The sequence below is a fragment of the Mesocricetus auratus genome, unplaced genomic scaffold, assembly GCF_017639785.1.
Source record: "Mesocricetus auratus isolate SY011 unplaced genomic scaffold, BCM_Maur_2.0 Super-Scaffold_100013, whole genome shotgun sequence".
Classification (NCBI taxonomy): Eukaryota; Metazoa; Chordata; class Mammalia; order Rodentia; family Cricetidae; genus Mesocricetus; species Mesocricetus auratus.
Window position 1 is genome coordinate 35,074,557 of NW_024429196.1, and position 12,668 is coordinate 35,087,224.

At 37.5% G+C, this 12,668-nt stretch overlaps 1 protein-coding gene across 12 annotated transcripts in view; it reads right to left on the bottom strand.

The window, feature by feature from the left end:
• The window catches only part of Zmynd11 (zinc finger MYND-type containing 11), an 80,749-nt gene that overhangs the window by 18,158 nt on the left and 49,923 nt on the right, over positions 1-12,668 (bottom strand). For 6 of the 12 annotated variants that reach the window (XM_040755580.1, XM_013114674.3, XM_040755582.1 and 3 more), the window contains exon 4: positions 6,621-6,782. The exons of 3 other annotated variants lie outside the window; for them this stretch is intronic. In XM_040755580.1, coding sequence (XP_040611514.1) covers positions 6,621-6,782 — 162 coding nt within the window. Of the gene's footprint in view, positions 1-6,620; positions 6,783-7,137; positions 7,157-9,340; positions 9,386-12,668 lie in introns of those variants that run through there. 3 more of the 12 variants (XM_040755581.1, XM_021228181.2, XM_021228182.2) reach the window with 2 other exon arrangements.

Genomic DNA, 12,668 nt, shown 5'->3' on the forward strand with positions numbered 1-12,668 from the left:
CACGGGGCCCACTGGTTTATTTATTAAGAGTTCTTATCCTTGTAGAGGGCCTGGGTTTGATTCCAAGGACCCACATGATGGCTCAAAACCATCTGTAACTCCAGTTTCAGAGTATCCAATGATCTTTCTGATCTCTAAGGGTTCCAGACATTCATGTGGTGTACAGACACACATGCAGGCAAAACACCTATATGTATACTAAATTAAATCTAGTAAAATACAATAAAGGTAAATGTTAACCAGCCTCCAAAAGTCAGACATATCACCTTTATTCATAAAAGTGGACTGACCATAGAACAAGAGTAGATATTTCCAAGCAGATACATAAAAAGGAATTTGCATACAAACCACTTTAATTTATCATTCAGTCTCATTTCATTGTGAGCATTAATTTCATTTCACTCTACTGCAGGAATGAGAAAACACTATACTATCCATGTCTCCAAAGCTTGCAAGAGGTACAGATGCAACCCCAGTTCTTTCCATGAGACAGCTTTCAAGTGCCTCAGCATTGAGTTAGTGTGGCTTGCTCCCATACCAGGTCCCCTGAGCAGTGGGAGCAGTGGACTCCCTGATGCTCCTCCATGTAGACACTTTGTGGTTAGTTGTAACAGCAGACAATTCTCTTCCTTTCATTTCCATCTGCCATGGGCACACTGCAACCCATGTATGACAGAAACAGTAGCAAGCAGGGGCTTGACACAGGACTTAAAAGTTAGCTTGAACAGTCTGGTGCCTACCAGACACACCAGGTGCCCTGGAGCTGGAGTTGCAAATGTTTATGATCTTCCTAGATGAGTGTTGGGAACTGAACCTGTGTGCTGTGAAAGAACAGTCTATGCTCTGAAGCACTGAGCATATCTCCAGTCCATCAATATGTTTGCTTCTAAAGTGGGTGTGTGGGTGTGGGTGTGGGTGTGGGTGTGTGTGGGGGAGCAGTGTTTGTTTGGTGAAACCTTTCCCTTCTGTGTACATTCAGAAGCTGTGGTAGCAGAAGACTCTGAAAGCCATCACCACAGCTGGATGTCTTGGAAGGAGCTTTCTTGGATCTCAGTGGACTTTTTAGAGGTAAGGCCAAGGGTAAGAGACTAGTAAGCTATATAACCCAGCCCCAAGACACTATATTATAATGGTATTCTCCAACATTCATCTTTTTTGTTTTGTTATCTGTATTTCCTATGCTTCCATAATTTACTGCTAAGCCTCATTCATTTGCCATGCAATTCATACACAAACATAAATTTTTCACAGAGAAAAAATGCCACATAAATATCTGAGAAGGGAGAATATTTTCCAGCTTTTTAAAAGACATGCTGTAACAATCCCTTCATTCCAAAGTAGTCTGTTGTATATGTGGTGTATGTATATAGTGTCTAGTGTTTGGTGTGTGATGTGTGTAGTGTGTGGTTTGTGTGTGTGGTGTCTGATATTCCTGGTATGCTGTGTATCTGATATGTAGTATGTGTGACGTCTCTGGCATGTCTAGTATAGTGTGTGTATATGTGTGTGTATAATAGTATGTATGTATGTATGTATGCATGTATGTATGTATGTATACGTATGTGGTACATGTGTGCATGAGCACTACATGAGATGTGACGTGATGCAGAATTTAGTCAGATGAGGTGATGAGTAGTCAAGTGGCATTGTTATTATTCCTTGTGGGTAAAATCTCAGAGCAGTATTCCCTCTGAGGCCCAGAGGCAGAGAAGAGAGTAAGGGGCTCACCATGATTTCTAATTACTCCTTTCCCAATATTCACTGACTATGCAAGCATGAAACACACTTGGTGTCCTAACTGCTGTCATGGCATATTATGGTTCACAGATATAAACTGTGTATATGAATTTAACCTGTGGTACTATAATGAATCTACAACTCCTCCAAGTCAAAATAATAATAATAATAAGATAAAGACAAAGCAAAATGCACCCGTAGAGGACTGAACATATTGAAGGGAGGGAGAAGGCAGGGCCTACTCTTAAACCCTGTCTATCATTTACTGGGAAGTCCCAATTGTCTGAAAAAAAAAAAAGGTATTTTACTTGCTTTATGGTACTGCTCCCCTCATTAAGCTAATGCTTTATGAGTTACCAGATAGAGAGCAAATGTCACACTCTTCAGGTACTAAAGTCTCTGCTCTCACAGATAGAGCTCACAGATAGGGCTTGCTACAGATCTATACACTGGGAAGGGAAGGTCTGTGCAGTATAAATAATAGGATCTGATGGGGAGACAGAAGCCAGACTAATCTGACAAAGGTAGCATTTCTCTTGGTACTGAACAGGGTTCAGAATATGAATGTCTGAAGACAACACTGTCTGCTCTGATAGCCAGAGGCACATGTGGCTGGAGGCTCACACTGAACAGTACCAGAAACCAGTCACCACTGCAGAATACCAGGGGACAATATGCCAAGACACAGTTTGGTGCCACTGTAACAGGCAGTTGTGGAGTTTTTAATGACAGACCACTTTGCCTGTATAGTAAAACAATGCTCAAAAGTTCCTTTTAGTATATCTAACGATCATATATTTTTCCATATATTAAAAGGAAAAAGTATATTGGAAAGTTGATTCTGATTGTAACCATAGTTTCTGATTTTAGTCTAAATGATTCCCAGTTCTCTTAGCCCAAGAATAATGTATCACTGAACAGCCCTGTGATTTCTCTCCCAAAAGCTTATAGGCTAACAAGAATGTAGTGCACAGACAGACAGACACACGCACACACACACACGCACGCACGCACACGCACACACACTCGCTCGTCTACCATAAACTATGACATCAAGGAGGAAAATGACTTGACAATTTGGAAGCTATTTACAAAATAAAATGATGTGAAAATGAGACATCTGACAAAAAACAAACGGTAAATAGAAATTGCTGCCATTCGCAGTGATGTAAATGGGTACACTCTTTGAAGGGTAAGTTGCTATTTTGGCAAATAATATAAATGTCCATACAGTCAGACTTAAGAATTGTAGTCTGAACTTATCCTACCAAAAGTGACCAGACATAATAATGTATACACACATGATATACACACACATACTTTTTGAAAAGTACCATGAACTACTTTGTGTTTTAAAGGTACTTCCTTTATATAAATAAAAACTTCAAAGGAGTTTTCAAAGAAGGATATATGTTTTTAAGTTTTTCTTGGTAAATGCACGAAAATAAAATGTAAAACAGCTTCATGAAGAAATAAGTAGAGAGCAGAGTCATCAGAATCTGAAACTGGGTATGATTTCAAACACAAAGATGTGAATGTTGTCTCTGATAAGCTGTCACATTGATAAGAATGGTCAGGTGAGGGGCCTGTGGCTTTTCTCTACTGTAAGATAAACAAATTGGACATCTAGGACACAGCTTACTGGAGACAAGCTGACTGTATCAGTAGTGCAAACACAGGAAGTCTGAAGAACACTGACCAAAGGAACTCTGTGCATTTACTTTTCTTATTTTACTTGAATACTTTACAGAAAAGCTTTAAAAATGATTTAAAATTTTTTTCTAAATTAATAAGTTCTAAATTAATAAATAACAAGAGTATATGGCTAGACAGTGAGGATATTTTTCTTAAAGTAAAATTTAATTAGATACTCATGGGCTCCTTTTTTTCTCTTTTTTATTAACTTATTTTTTATATTCTGATCTCATGGGCTACTTTTTAAAAACAACTGGCTGTGTCTGCAAAGCAATACCCATTGTTTAGAAAGCAGCCATTCTAAAGGAACGTACTTGGCAATGTAAGATTGCTAAAGTTAAGCATGAAAACTGCTAAAACCACTTTGACTGAGAAAGGTACACATAGTCTTCTCAACCTTGACCCAAGACACAATGTGACTGGTGTGACAGTGCAGTTGACAGCAGGGAGACAGCCTGTTCTCAGCAATGCTTCAAAACTCCTGGGACCTAAGTAAGGTAGAAAAGTCTTTGTATCTCTACCAGTTATTAGAAACACGTCTGCTTTAAACATACATTTTTGTAGTGATGACTGACTTCTGTCTGCCACTTGTGCCTGACTGGAAATAAGGTTCTTCTATACAAAATTCTGTTTGCATATGTAATTCTCGAACATTCTATGGCGGGAAAGAGAGACTGGAAAGTCAATTCTAATTGGAATCACAGTTATAGAGTTTTAGTCTGTGAACTCCAAGCCCTCTTAGTTGAGGAACATCTTAATCTTGTCAGTCATTTGTTAAATATTAAAGATGGCTTTTATTGAAATTTGTTTTGTTTTAAAAACTAAATTAACCAAAAATTCTACCAGCTACATATTTAAAATTCCATTAAGGTTATTACTTCTTTTCATACTAGAAAAGAAACCATTAGCAATTATCTTTTTCTTGAACATAACTGTTTAAAACACAGAACAGACCTAACTTATACATGATGATTTCTTTGGAGGCCTCAGAGCTGAAGGTCAAATTCCCCACATTCAGCCTCAAACATAGGATTTTTGAGTCTTGCCAGAGTTTAGTTCATAGACTATGCTATACATACATAATTTAGGGAGTTTTTTTGTGACTTATGGTAGCATGTGCATAAATACAATTATATCCTTGTATCATAAATTCATCCAAACTGAACAAGGAAAACAAAAGTAAAAAAATGAGATGAGAGAGCCAGGCATTTGAGTCCATTACAATTACATATTAAAAACAAACAAACAAAGCCTAATCAGAAACCAGCAGAGCAGCTGTGGACAAGAAACAGATACATTCGTACTACTTTCTTCAAAGTATGGTTCCTTTTCTAGCTCTTATATAAACAATGCAAAGACCTCATTGCGATCACCCTGCCTCAAAACTCTCAGGGCTTTGACTTAAATTCCTTACTGTGAAATAAGAATTGAACGTTAACTAAAAACACAAGGTGTGGGCTAGTGTCTCCTGCTCCCTTATGTTTTTACTACTACAGTGCTTGCACTGCGCCCTTTTTTAGGGTTAGGTACAAAGGATTGAATCCAGGCTCTCATGCATGCTAGGAAAGCTGGTCAGGAATCTACTGCTCAGCTATATATAAAAGTTTTCTTTAGTTTTTTGCTTGCTTGCTTTTGTAGACAGGGCCTCTCTGATTTCTCTAGTTTTGACCTGAGCTCACTCCACAGCCCAAGCAGTCCCAAGCCCAGCTCTTTCTCTTGAGAGATCAAGTTTTTACTTGAATATAGTACAATATAAGAGAGATATGTTTACTTTAAAGAGGCATAATTCAAACCTATGAACACAGAATACAAGTGACACCAGCCCCCTCAGGGTGGTGTCCTGAGGCCATGCCTGCACTAATTTTGTGTGGACATCATGTGCTATTGAAGATCTACAAGAAATCTACAACCTCAGCTTTGACACTGACACATCCAGATTTATTTATTGATACCATCTCACAGTTCCCAACACTTCACCATGAAATGGGTTTCTAATGCTATCCTGATTGTCTACTTCTTAAGCTAAGTGGGTTCAGGTAACTAAGACCTCTATTCCCAAGGGAGGATTAGGTAGAATGGACTCATTTAATTAAAGCCCTCAGTTACAAAGTGACAACTAGATGAGGTGGGCTCAAGTAATTCAAGGCCTCAGTTACTAAAAATACCTCTGGGTATAGTGGGCTTACATAGTCAGGACCTCAGTTACTAAGGAAACACTGTGCCAAGTGGGCTGAGGTAACCAAGGACTTGGTTACTATGGAGTCTGGACATTCACCCATCATGCACAGATGAAATCTTGGATGTTAAAGAGGAGAAAATAGTAAAAATAAAATTGAGAAACTAAATATTCAAATTACTAAAGGATTATTTAAGACACACACTCAGCATCTGAAGTCATAGGTAACTGGGACAATGTGAGGTTCCAGCTAAGTAGCCAAGTAATACAAATTATACAACAATAGTGCTTGCAACCAAACAAGGTCGTACCACCGCCATCAGTGCCCTGTGGAATGCAGTATTTAGTCAGCACACATCACTCATATACAGACACACTACAATCTCACAGCATGCATATTCTTCAGTGAGAAAAATGAGTGAAAGTTATTGTGCAAATATGTATTTACCAACCGCACAATGCATTTTACTTTGAGTAATTAAAATTCTTAATGTGCAAATGTCCCATTCTTCCACCCCCCACATAAAATATAAGCAAAAAATAAGCTAAGTCATGATGACAGAAACAAAAACAACTTCCAAGGCTACAAGATGGGAAGCTCATCAAGGACATCCCAACACTGTGCCTTTTGCCCATGTGTGTTCTCAGTAACATCAACTCTGCCACAAATTACAAAGTCATTACTGAACAGATCTCAATGTGGCAAGCAGTTCACATCTTGAAAAGCTATCCTTTAAAGCAGTCACATAATCTAGATAGATAGGTGTAAAATATGTGAAGAGAAGATGCTCTCATGTGATTAAAATTCTCTAAAATGTAAACCCTGAAACATGGGGTGTGCTCTGTATGCACATTTGTGAGTGTTGTGTTCATTTGTCAGTCATTTCAGCAGATAACCCCCACCCTCCAGGATTTATCATTCACCTGGCAAGACCACCTAGGGTATCTTGGTGACACTATATTCATAAATTTCAACCCTCTGACCAGCACATGAAAGCTCATAGGTACTCACCCTGCAAACTGGGCACTGCCAGTGACTACTGCTGTCTCTAAGCCTGAACTCATCAGACAAACACTTGGAATGATACACACGAAAACACAGGTCACATATCAACACCTCTCCAGGCAAATGGCATTCAAAACAATACCAGTCATGAGTTTCTGTTTCCCAGTCCTACAAAAAATACAAAATAATTTCTTATGACATTTTGTCAATATCTTCAATAACTAACAACAAAATTGAAACTAAAGTCCATCACAAGTTAGGCATTATAAACAATTTAAGACATTGAATGTGTTAAAACAAGAGAGAAAATACCTAGAAGTTTACTTCTTTAAAACTTGGATTCTCTCCTATGCAGTATCAATACTCAGAAATACCTGAAGGTGATCTGATAGCAAACAGCTCCAAAGTGAATTATGCCCAGAGCCAATCCCAGGTCATTTAAAAATACAAATTAAGGAATGGTGTCTTTTGTAAGCTGAGTGCCCCACACCAACTGGCAGCTTAATATTTCAAACAGACAAACCTGTGTTTTGTCCTGCTTTTTACAGATTACAAACTGAGGGCTGACACACTGCGGGGACGGGGTGCACAGTCTCGAGTGGTGGAGCTCACAGTATCTGATGCTTAACTGAAAAGAACAACTAATCAAAATGCCCATGTCCTGACAGGTCGCCAAATATTCAGGGTCTGTTGAATTTAGAAAAATAAATTGAAAACGTGAAACTAAAGGTTTAGTCACACTCTCTGAAAGAGATTACCATATGAAACAAAAGGAAGCAGGCTCATTCACTGATGTGGCTAGTCCTAGCAATCAAAGAACACAAAGAATTGTTCAAGAATTCTTCAACAGGTCTGATTAGTGAGGTCTCTGAACAGCCAGGACAGGAGGGAGAGTATAGACAGGAAGACTCAGATTTGCTTTTAACTTAGAACCCACTCTTTATAAATGCTACTATTCACTTTTCTAAAATATACTTCAGAGTAAAGGTTAATTCTTGTTCTTTTGGAGATATGAAAGACAAATGAGCAAAGGGAAAACTTTAACAATGCCAAGAGTACTTCTGGTGGGGATCCTGACATTCCACATTTGGGTTCAGCTATCAGTTATTTTTACGTATATTTGTATTCTTTCCAAGGCTGAGTGGCTTCCTCATTTTCTCAGATGCTAATATTAGTCCAGCAAATGGGGTTCAAGTTGGACTCAACAACCACTGACTACTGCAACCACATTTGAATGCCACCATCCACTCATTAATGTTCAAAGCGTATTTCCTCCAACCCACATCCAGAACCATGGTGAGGATAGAGTAGTCAGTTCTGTAGAAATCTAAATTTTCTGGGTTTATGTTTCAATGAGAAATTGATGCTCTTAAGTGGCCAGAATAATAAGGTAAAATAGAAGCATTTTTAGTTCTTCACTGCAGCTGTACATACATTCCCTAGAAACTCATCTGATGGAATAATCGATCCATTTGGACTGCAATCATGAAATACTAATTTGATATAAAATTCAGAAAAAGACATCTATACTATCAAGTTTGATTGAGATATACCAAAGACTTGTATGAAAGTCATATTTCAGATAGACAGCTCATACATACCTTGTATATTAGCTATTTCCAAAATTTTTCATGTAAGTAAGCTTCAGAATTCTAGTCTATTTTTTAACTTAAAAACTCATTCTAAGCTTACAACAAAATATTTTATTCTCATGGCTATTTATATATATTAATGATTTGTATATAATGACTAATTAATAGAAATTGTCATCCTTCACGATTTGTTTTTTTATTTTAATTCATCTACACATGATGAGTCAGATGGTGGTTACTGGGACAGCTAAAAGGGCAGAAGACAATTGAGCCTCTCCAACCCACTGCCTTCCTCCTTCCACTGTAGGTTTTTACCTACTTAAGAAATGGACACCAAAATGTATCTGTCTCTGGTAGGGTACCTAACTACACTTTTAAAAATAATTGCAGGAATGCAACAATAACTTAAATGAAGCAATGTGCAGAAACTTTTAAAATTAATTTATTTGATATTACTAATGTTTACCTACTTTTTTTTTTCTTTTATAAAATAGGACCTCACTAGCAGGCCTGGAATTCACTGTGTACACCAGGCTGGCCTGGAACCCACAGATCTGACTCTCAAGTGCTGGAACTCCAGGCATTGCCTCCACACCTGGCTTGGGTATGTTTTTCATATGGACATCACTAATTCCATCATCACATGGGCTAAAGAAGACAATGTTTCTTGTTATTTTAATCATGACAAGAGTCATTCATAACACACAAAACACACAGAAGTCACTGGCTCAATCTATTACAATGTTCTGAGGTGTTATCGAGGAGTGTGGACCGTGAACAAGCTGCCTCCAGTTTGTCTGTAGTAAACAGCAGTCGATTAAACAGTGAGGCTGACACACATCTGTCACATATGCTAATAAGTTGAGTTTACATTTGCACCAGAAGTCATCAGCTGCTCTGGAGGCAGCCTAGTTAGCAGCGTGTGTAACACACCACTTCAGAACAAGAATGTTTTTAAAGAGCAAACCCACTAACACAAAGTTCAAAGTCAGAAGCAGTGGAATGATAGTACAGTTTTCACAAACAAGTTTAGCAAGAGTTAAGTGAGCCAACCTAAACCAGATAGAACTCTATTACAAAAAAAAAAAAAAAAGCAGAATTAAAGTAAAATAACATAGTGCAAAATCAGTTCACCTTGTCTGGGGCTGCTGTCCTGGAGAAAGGCTGCGAACTGTAGGCCTTTCAAAATAAAAACAAGATAATCTTGGTCTCTCTACCACAACTTTACTCATATCAGGAAATACACAGGGCTAAGGGATTTGACACATGGTTTATTACTTGAAGTACAATCCATATTGCTTGGCAGACAATATTAACAGAAAAGGCTATTAATGAGCTTAGCATTAATGAAAAGATAGTCACATGCAAACTTAAGAGTTGTCACTGACTGAGAAGAAGGTTATGGATAGATAATGAGAAATCTCTTGGGGAATTCATGTGCCACAAAATGTACAGTGTTGTCAGGAAAGCATCTCACTAGGAAGTAACATCTGCACCATCTACACCTGTACAATACCATAAATCATGTCTGATTGATCTGAAACTGGATTACGCTGAACTTTTTAAACAATCAGAATAAAGAATGTGAGGTAAACTCAATACTTCACCAAATCATGAAATGTATATAAGCTGCCCCCAGATCCTTGAAGCAAAAAATCTGAATCCAGCAGCAGCCTGATACCCTGTTTAGGGAAAACACTGGAGTCAAACTGGTTTAAATCCTAGCCCTGACACTTATAGCTGTATGGTCTTGGGCAGAATACTTAGCTTCTCTGTGTGCCATTTTTCAGTCTGTAAGATGAACAGCATGGCAGTGCCTAGTTTCCTGTGTCTTAGTAAGAATCAGATGAGTTCATATGTACATGGCGCACAGAAGAGTGTTTGGCACAGCCTAAGCATTCAGGAGATGTTAACCAGTGTTATTATCTATGTATTGCATGAAACAGGAACTAAGCCACAGATGAATAACATACTTCTAATAACATGAGTGCATTTCTCTCCAAGCACTTTAGAATTCATTATCATATCTGATTTTCACAACATTTCTCTGAACAAGGTAGAACAGGAAATATAATTAGCTCAGATTCAGCGATAAAAAGGAAGCTCAGAAAGATGTTTGGCTATTCACCAAGGGAGGTGTTTGAAGAGCTGTTGGAAAAGGGGTATTACAAATTCTGATCAAGACTCTTCAATAATCAAGGCACAATTTTAACTTATTAACTGGCTGTATCTTCATGAGCAGACACAAGTTACACTACAAAGCATGTATATGGCAGTGTGCTTTAATGCATATACACTGTAAAATGAGCTTTCTACCTTTCTAGGTTTAATTTAATTCTGCTAACAATTCATTTAATTATTTACAAGGGAGGATATGATGGCTACATAATTTTAGTGATTTTAAATATTGAAAATAAATTACAATATTGCCCAGTGAAACAGAATTCAGAGAAGGAGACAGGGCCAAACAGCAAGAACTCATGCATACAATCCACCAACACACAATGAGAAGGATAGAATCATCCAAAATATTGAACAAATAGAGACTCTTGGCAAAGGCACTTCTCAGTAAACCATGGTGTAAAATCACAGAGAACTCTAGTATAACTGGTTTCTAGTTAACTTACAGTCATCAGCATTTACCGATTAGTTAATAAATAAAGGATTGTTTACTTCTTTTTGTAGCAAAGGTTGGAAATAAACATTCAAAGAAAAAATATACAAACATACATACATATATAATATACATACATGATGTAAAGATAATAAAGCATTTCATGTTTCAACAGCATCAAAGTTACATTGAAATTTGTGTTTAAGGTATTTAAAACAATGAACTAGCTGGGCAGTAGTGGTATGAGCCTTTAACCTAGAACTCAGGAGGCAGAGACAGGTGGATCTCTGTGAGCTCAGAGGCCAGCCTGGTCTATAGAGTGAGTTCCAGTACAGGCAAAAAGGACTACACAGAAAAACTCTGTCTCAAAAAACAACAAAAAGAAAGAAGAGTGACAAATATAACTATAACAAAAAAGGGCAAAAATCTAAACTGCTTTAAAAAAACTAATTCTTAAAATTCACATGCTACACGTATTCAATGTACTAGAATGTCCAGTGTAGCCTGACTTCTGAGCCTCTCAACATGTTTCCTCAAGAATGAAACAGGGAAGACCCTCTTGCTATGGCTTCAGGCAGTAAGGTCTATGAGGGTCTACTCATTAATTTTAATTCAATGTATTACCTGAGAAGTGTGAACTTAGCTAAATTTCAAGATGAATAGAAATCAACACTTCTTACAAGCTTGCATCTGAGTTGGAAATGACAGAGGATGTCCCACTGGGGTTTGGGATTTTAGCCCATTCATTGCTAATGTAATATGCTCCTCTCTTTAGGAAACCACAAAATACATACTTCCTTAATTATGTTTTTTTTTAAAAAAGTATCAAAAATACAGAGAGAAAAAATGTAGACAGCCCCTTATTATTTAAAATGATGCTCTCAGGCCTGAAGTCCTGATAATTAGGAATGATTCACTTTGAAGTGCTCAGAGTGAAAAGTCTACTCATGTCTGCAGTTAGTCTGGACTCACTTGAAGCAAAACAGGAGAGTAGAAGGATTCTACATTAAAACTGCAATCAAGGCTCTCAGTAGAGTCCCTACTCCTATACTGACATGAACTATGAAAGAAAGGAGGTCCTGAGTCCAAATTCAGCAGGTCTATAAAAGGAAAAAGTAGTTTTACAAATCATTTTTATAAAAGATTTTTAAGCCATAGTCAACACTGGCAACCAAAATCTTTACTGTCCGATCAAAATCACTTACAAATAAAAGTACAGCCTTGTCCTGGGAACTGTCAATAATGTTGGAAATCATCAATAGTTCATAAGAGTCACCTGGTTTCAAGATACATACTGCAAATATTTTATCTGCAAATGATTCAAAACTCAAGATTACCTGCTTCCTATTTACAATAAGTAGAAACACCTTCCTATCCTTAGTGAGCACTTTATAAACCAAAAGGCTAACGTGTAAAACACTGTCTGATATTGATTACAAAGTAAATCCTAAACTTCAGTCCTTTTAGCAAGTGGTAACACTTGAAATACAATTTTCAGAATTTAAGAATAAAGGGAATGAAATACTAGAAATAAGAATTAAATATGGCCTCCCATCATGTGTACTCTATGAACATGAGCATGTATACAATTTTGTATGGCATGTACACATTCAAGCGTGTGTGTGTGTGTGTGTGCGCGCGCGCACACGCATGTGCGTGCGTGCACGTGCATATGTATGCATTCATTAATTATTTTGAAATACTGGGCCAGTTTTGCAAGAGTGCAAAAAAAGCACTCTGCTATAACTTTAAAAACTCAGGAAAGGTATTGATATAACAAAGTATTAAATGTTCAGATAGCAAAAAGGCACTCCATATTCTCTCACCAACAAAACTTCACAAGCTAAG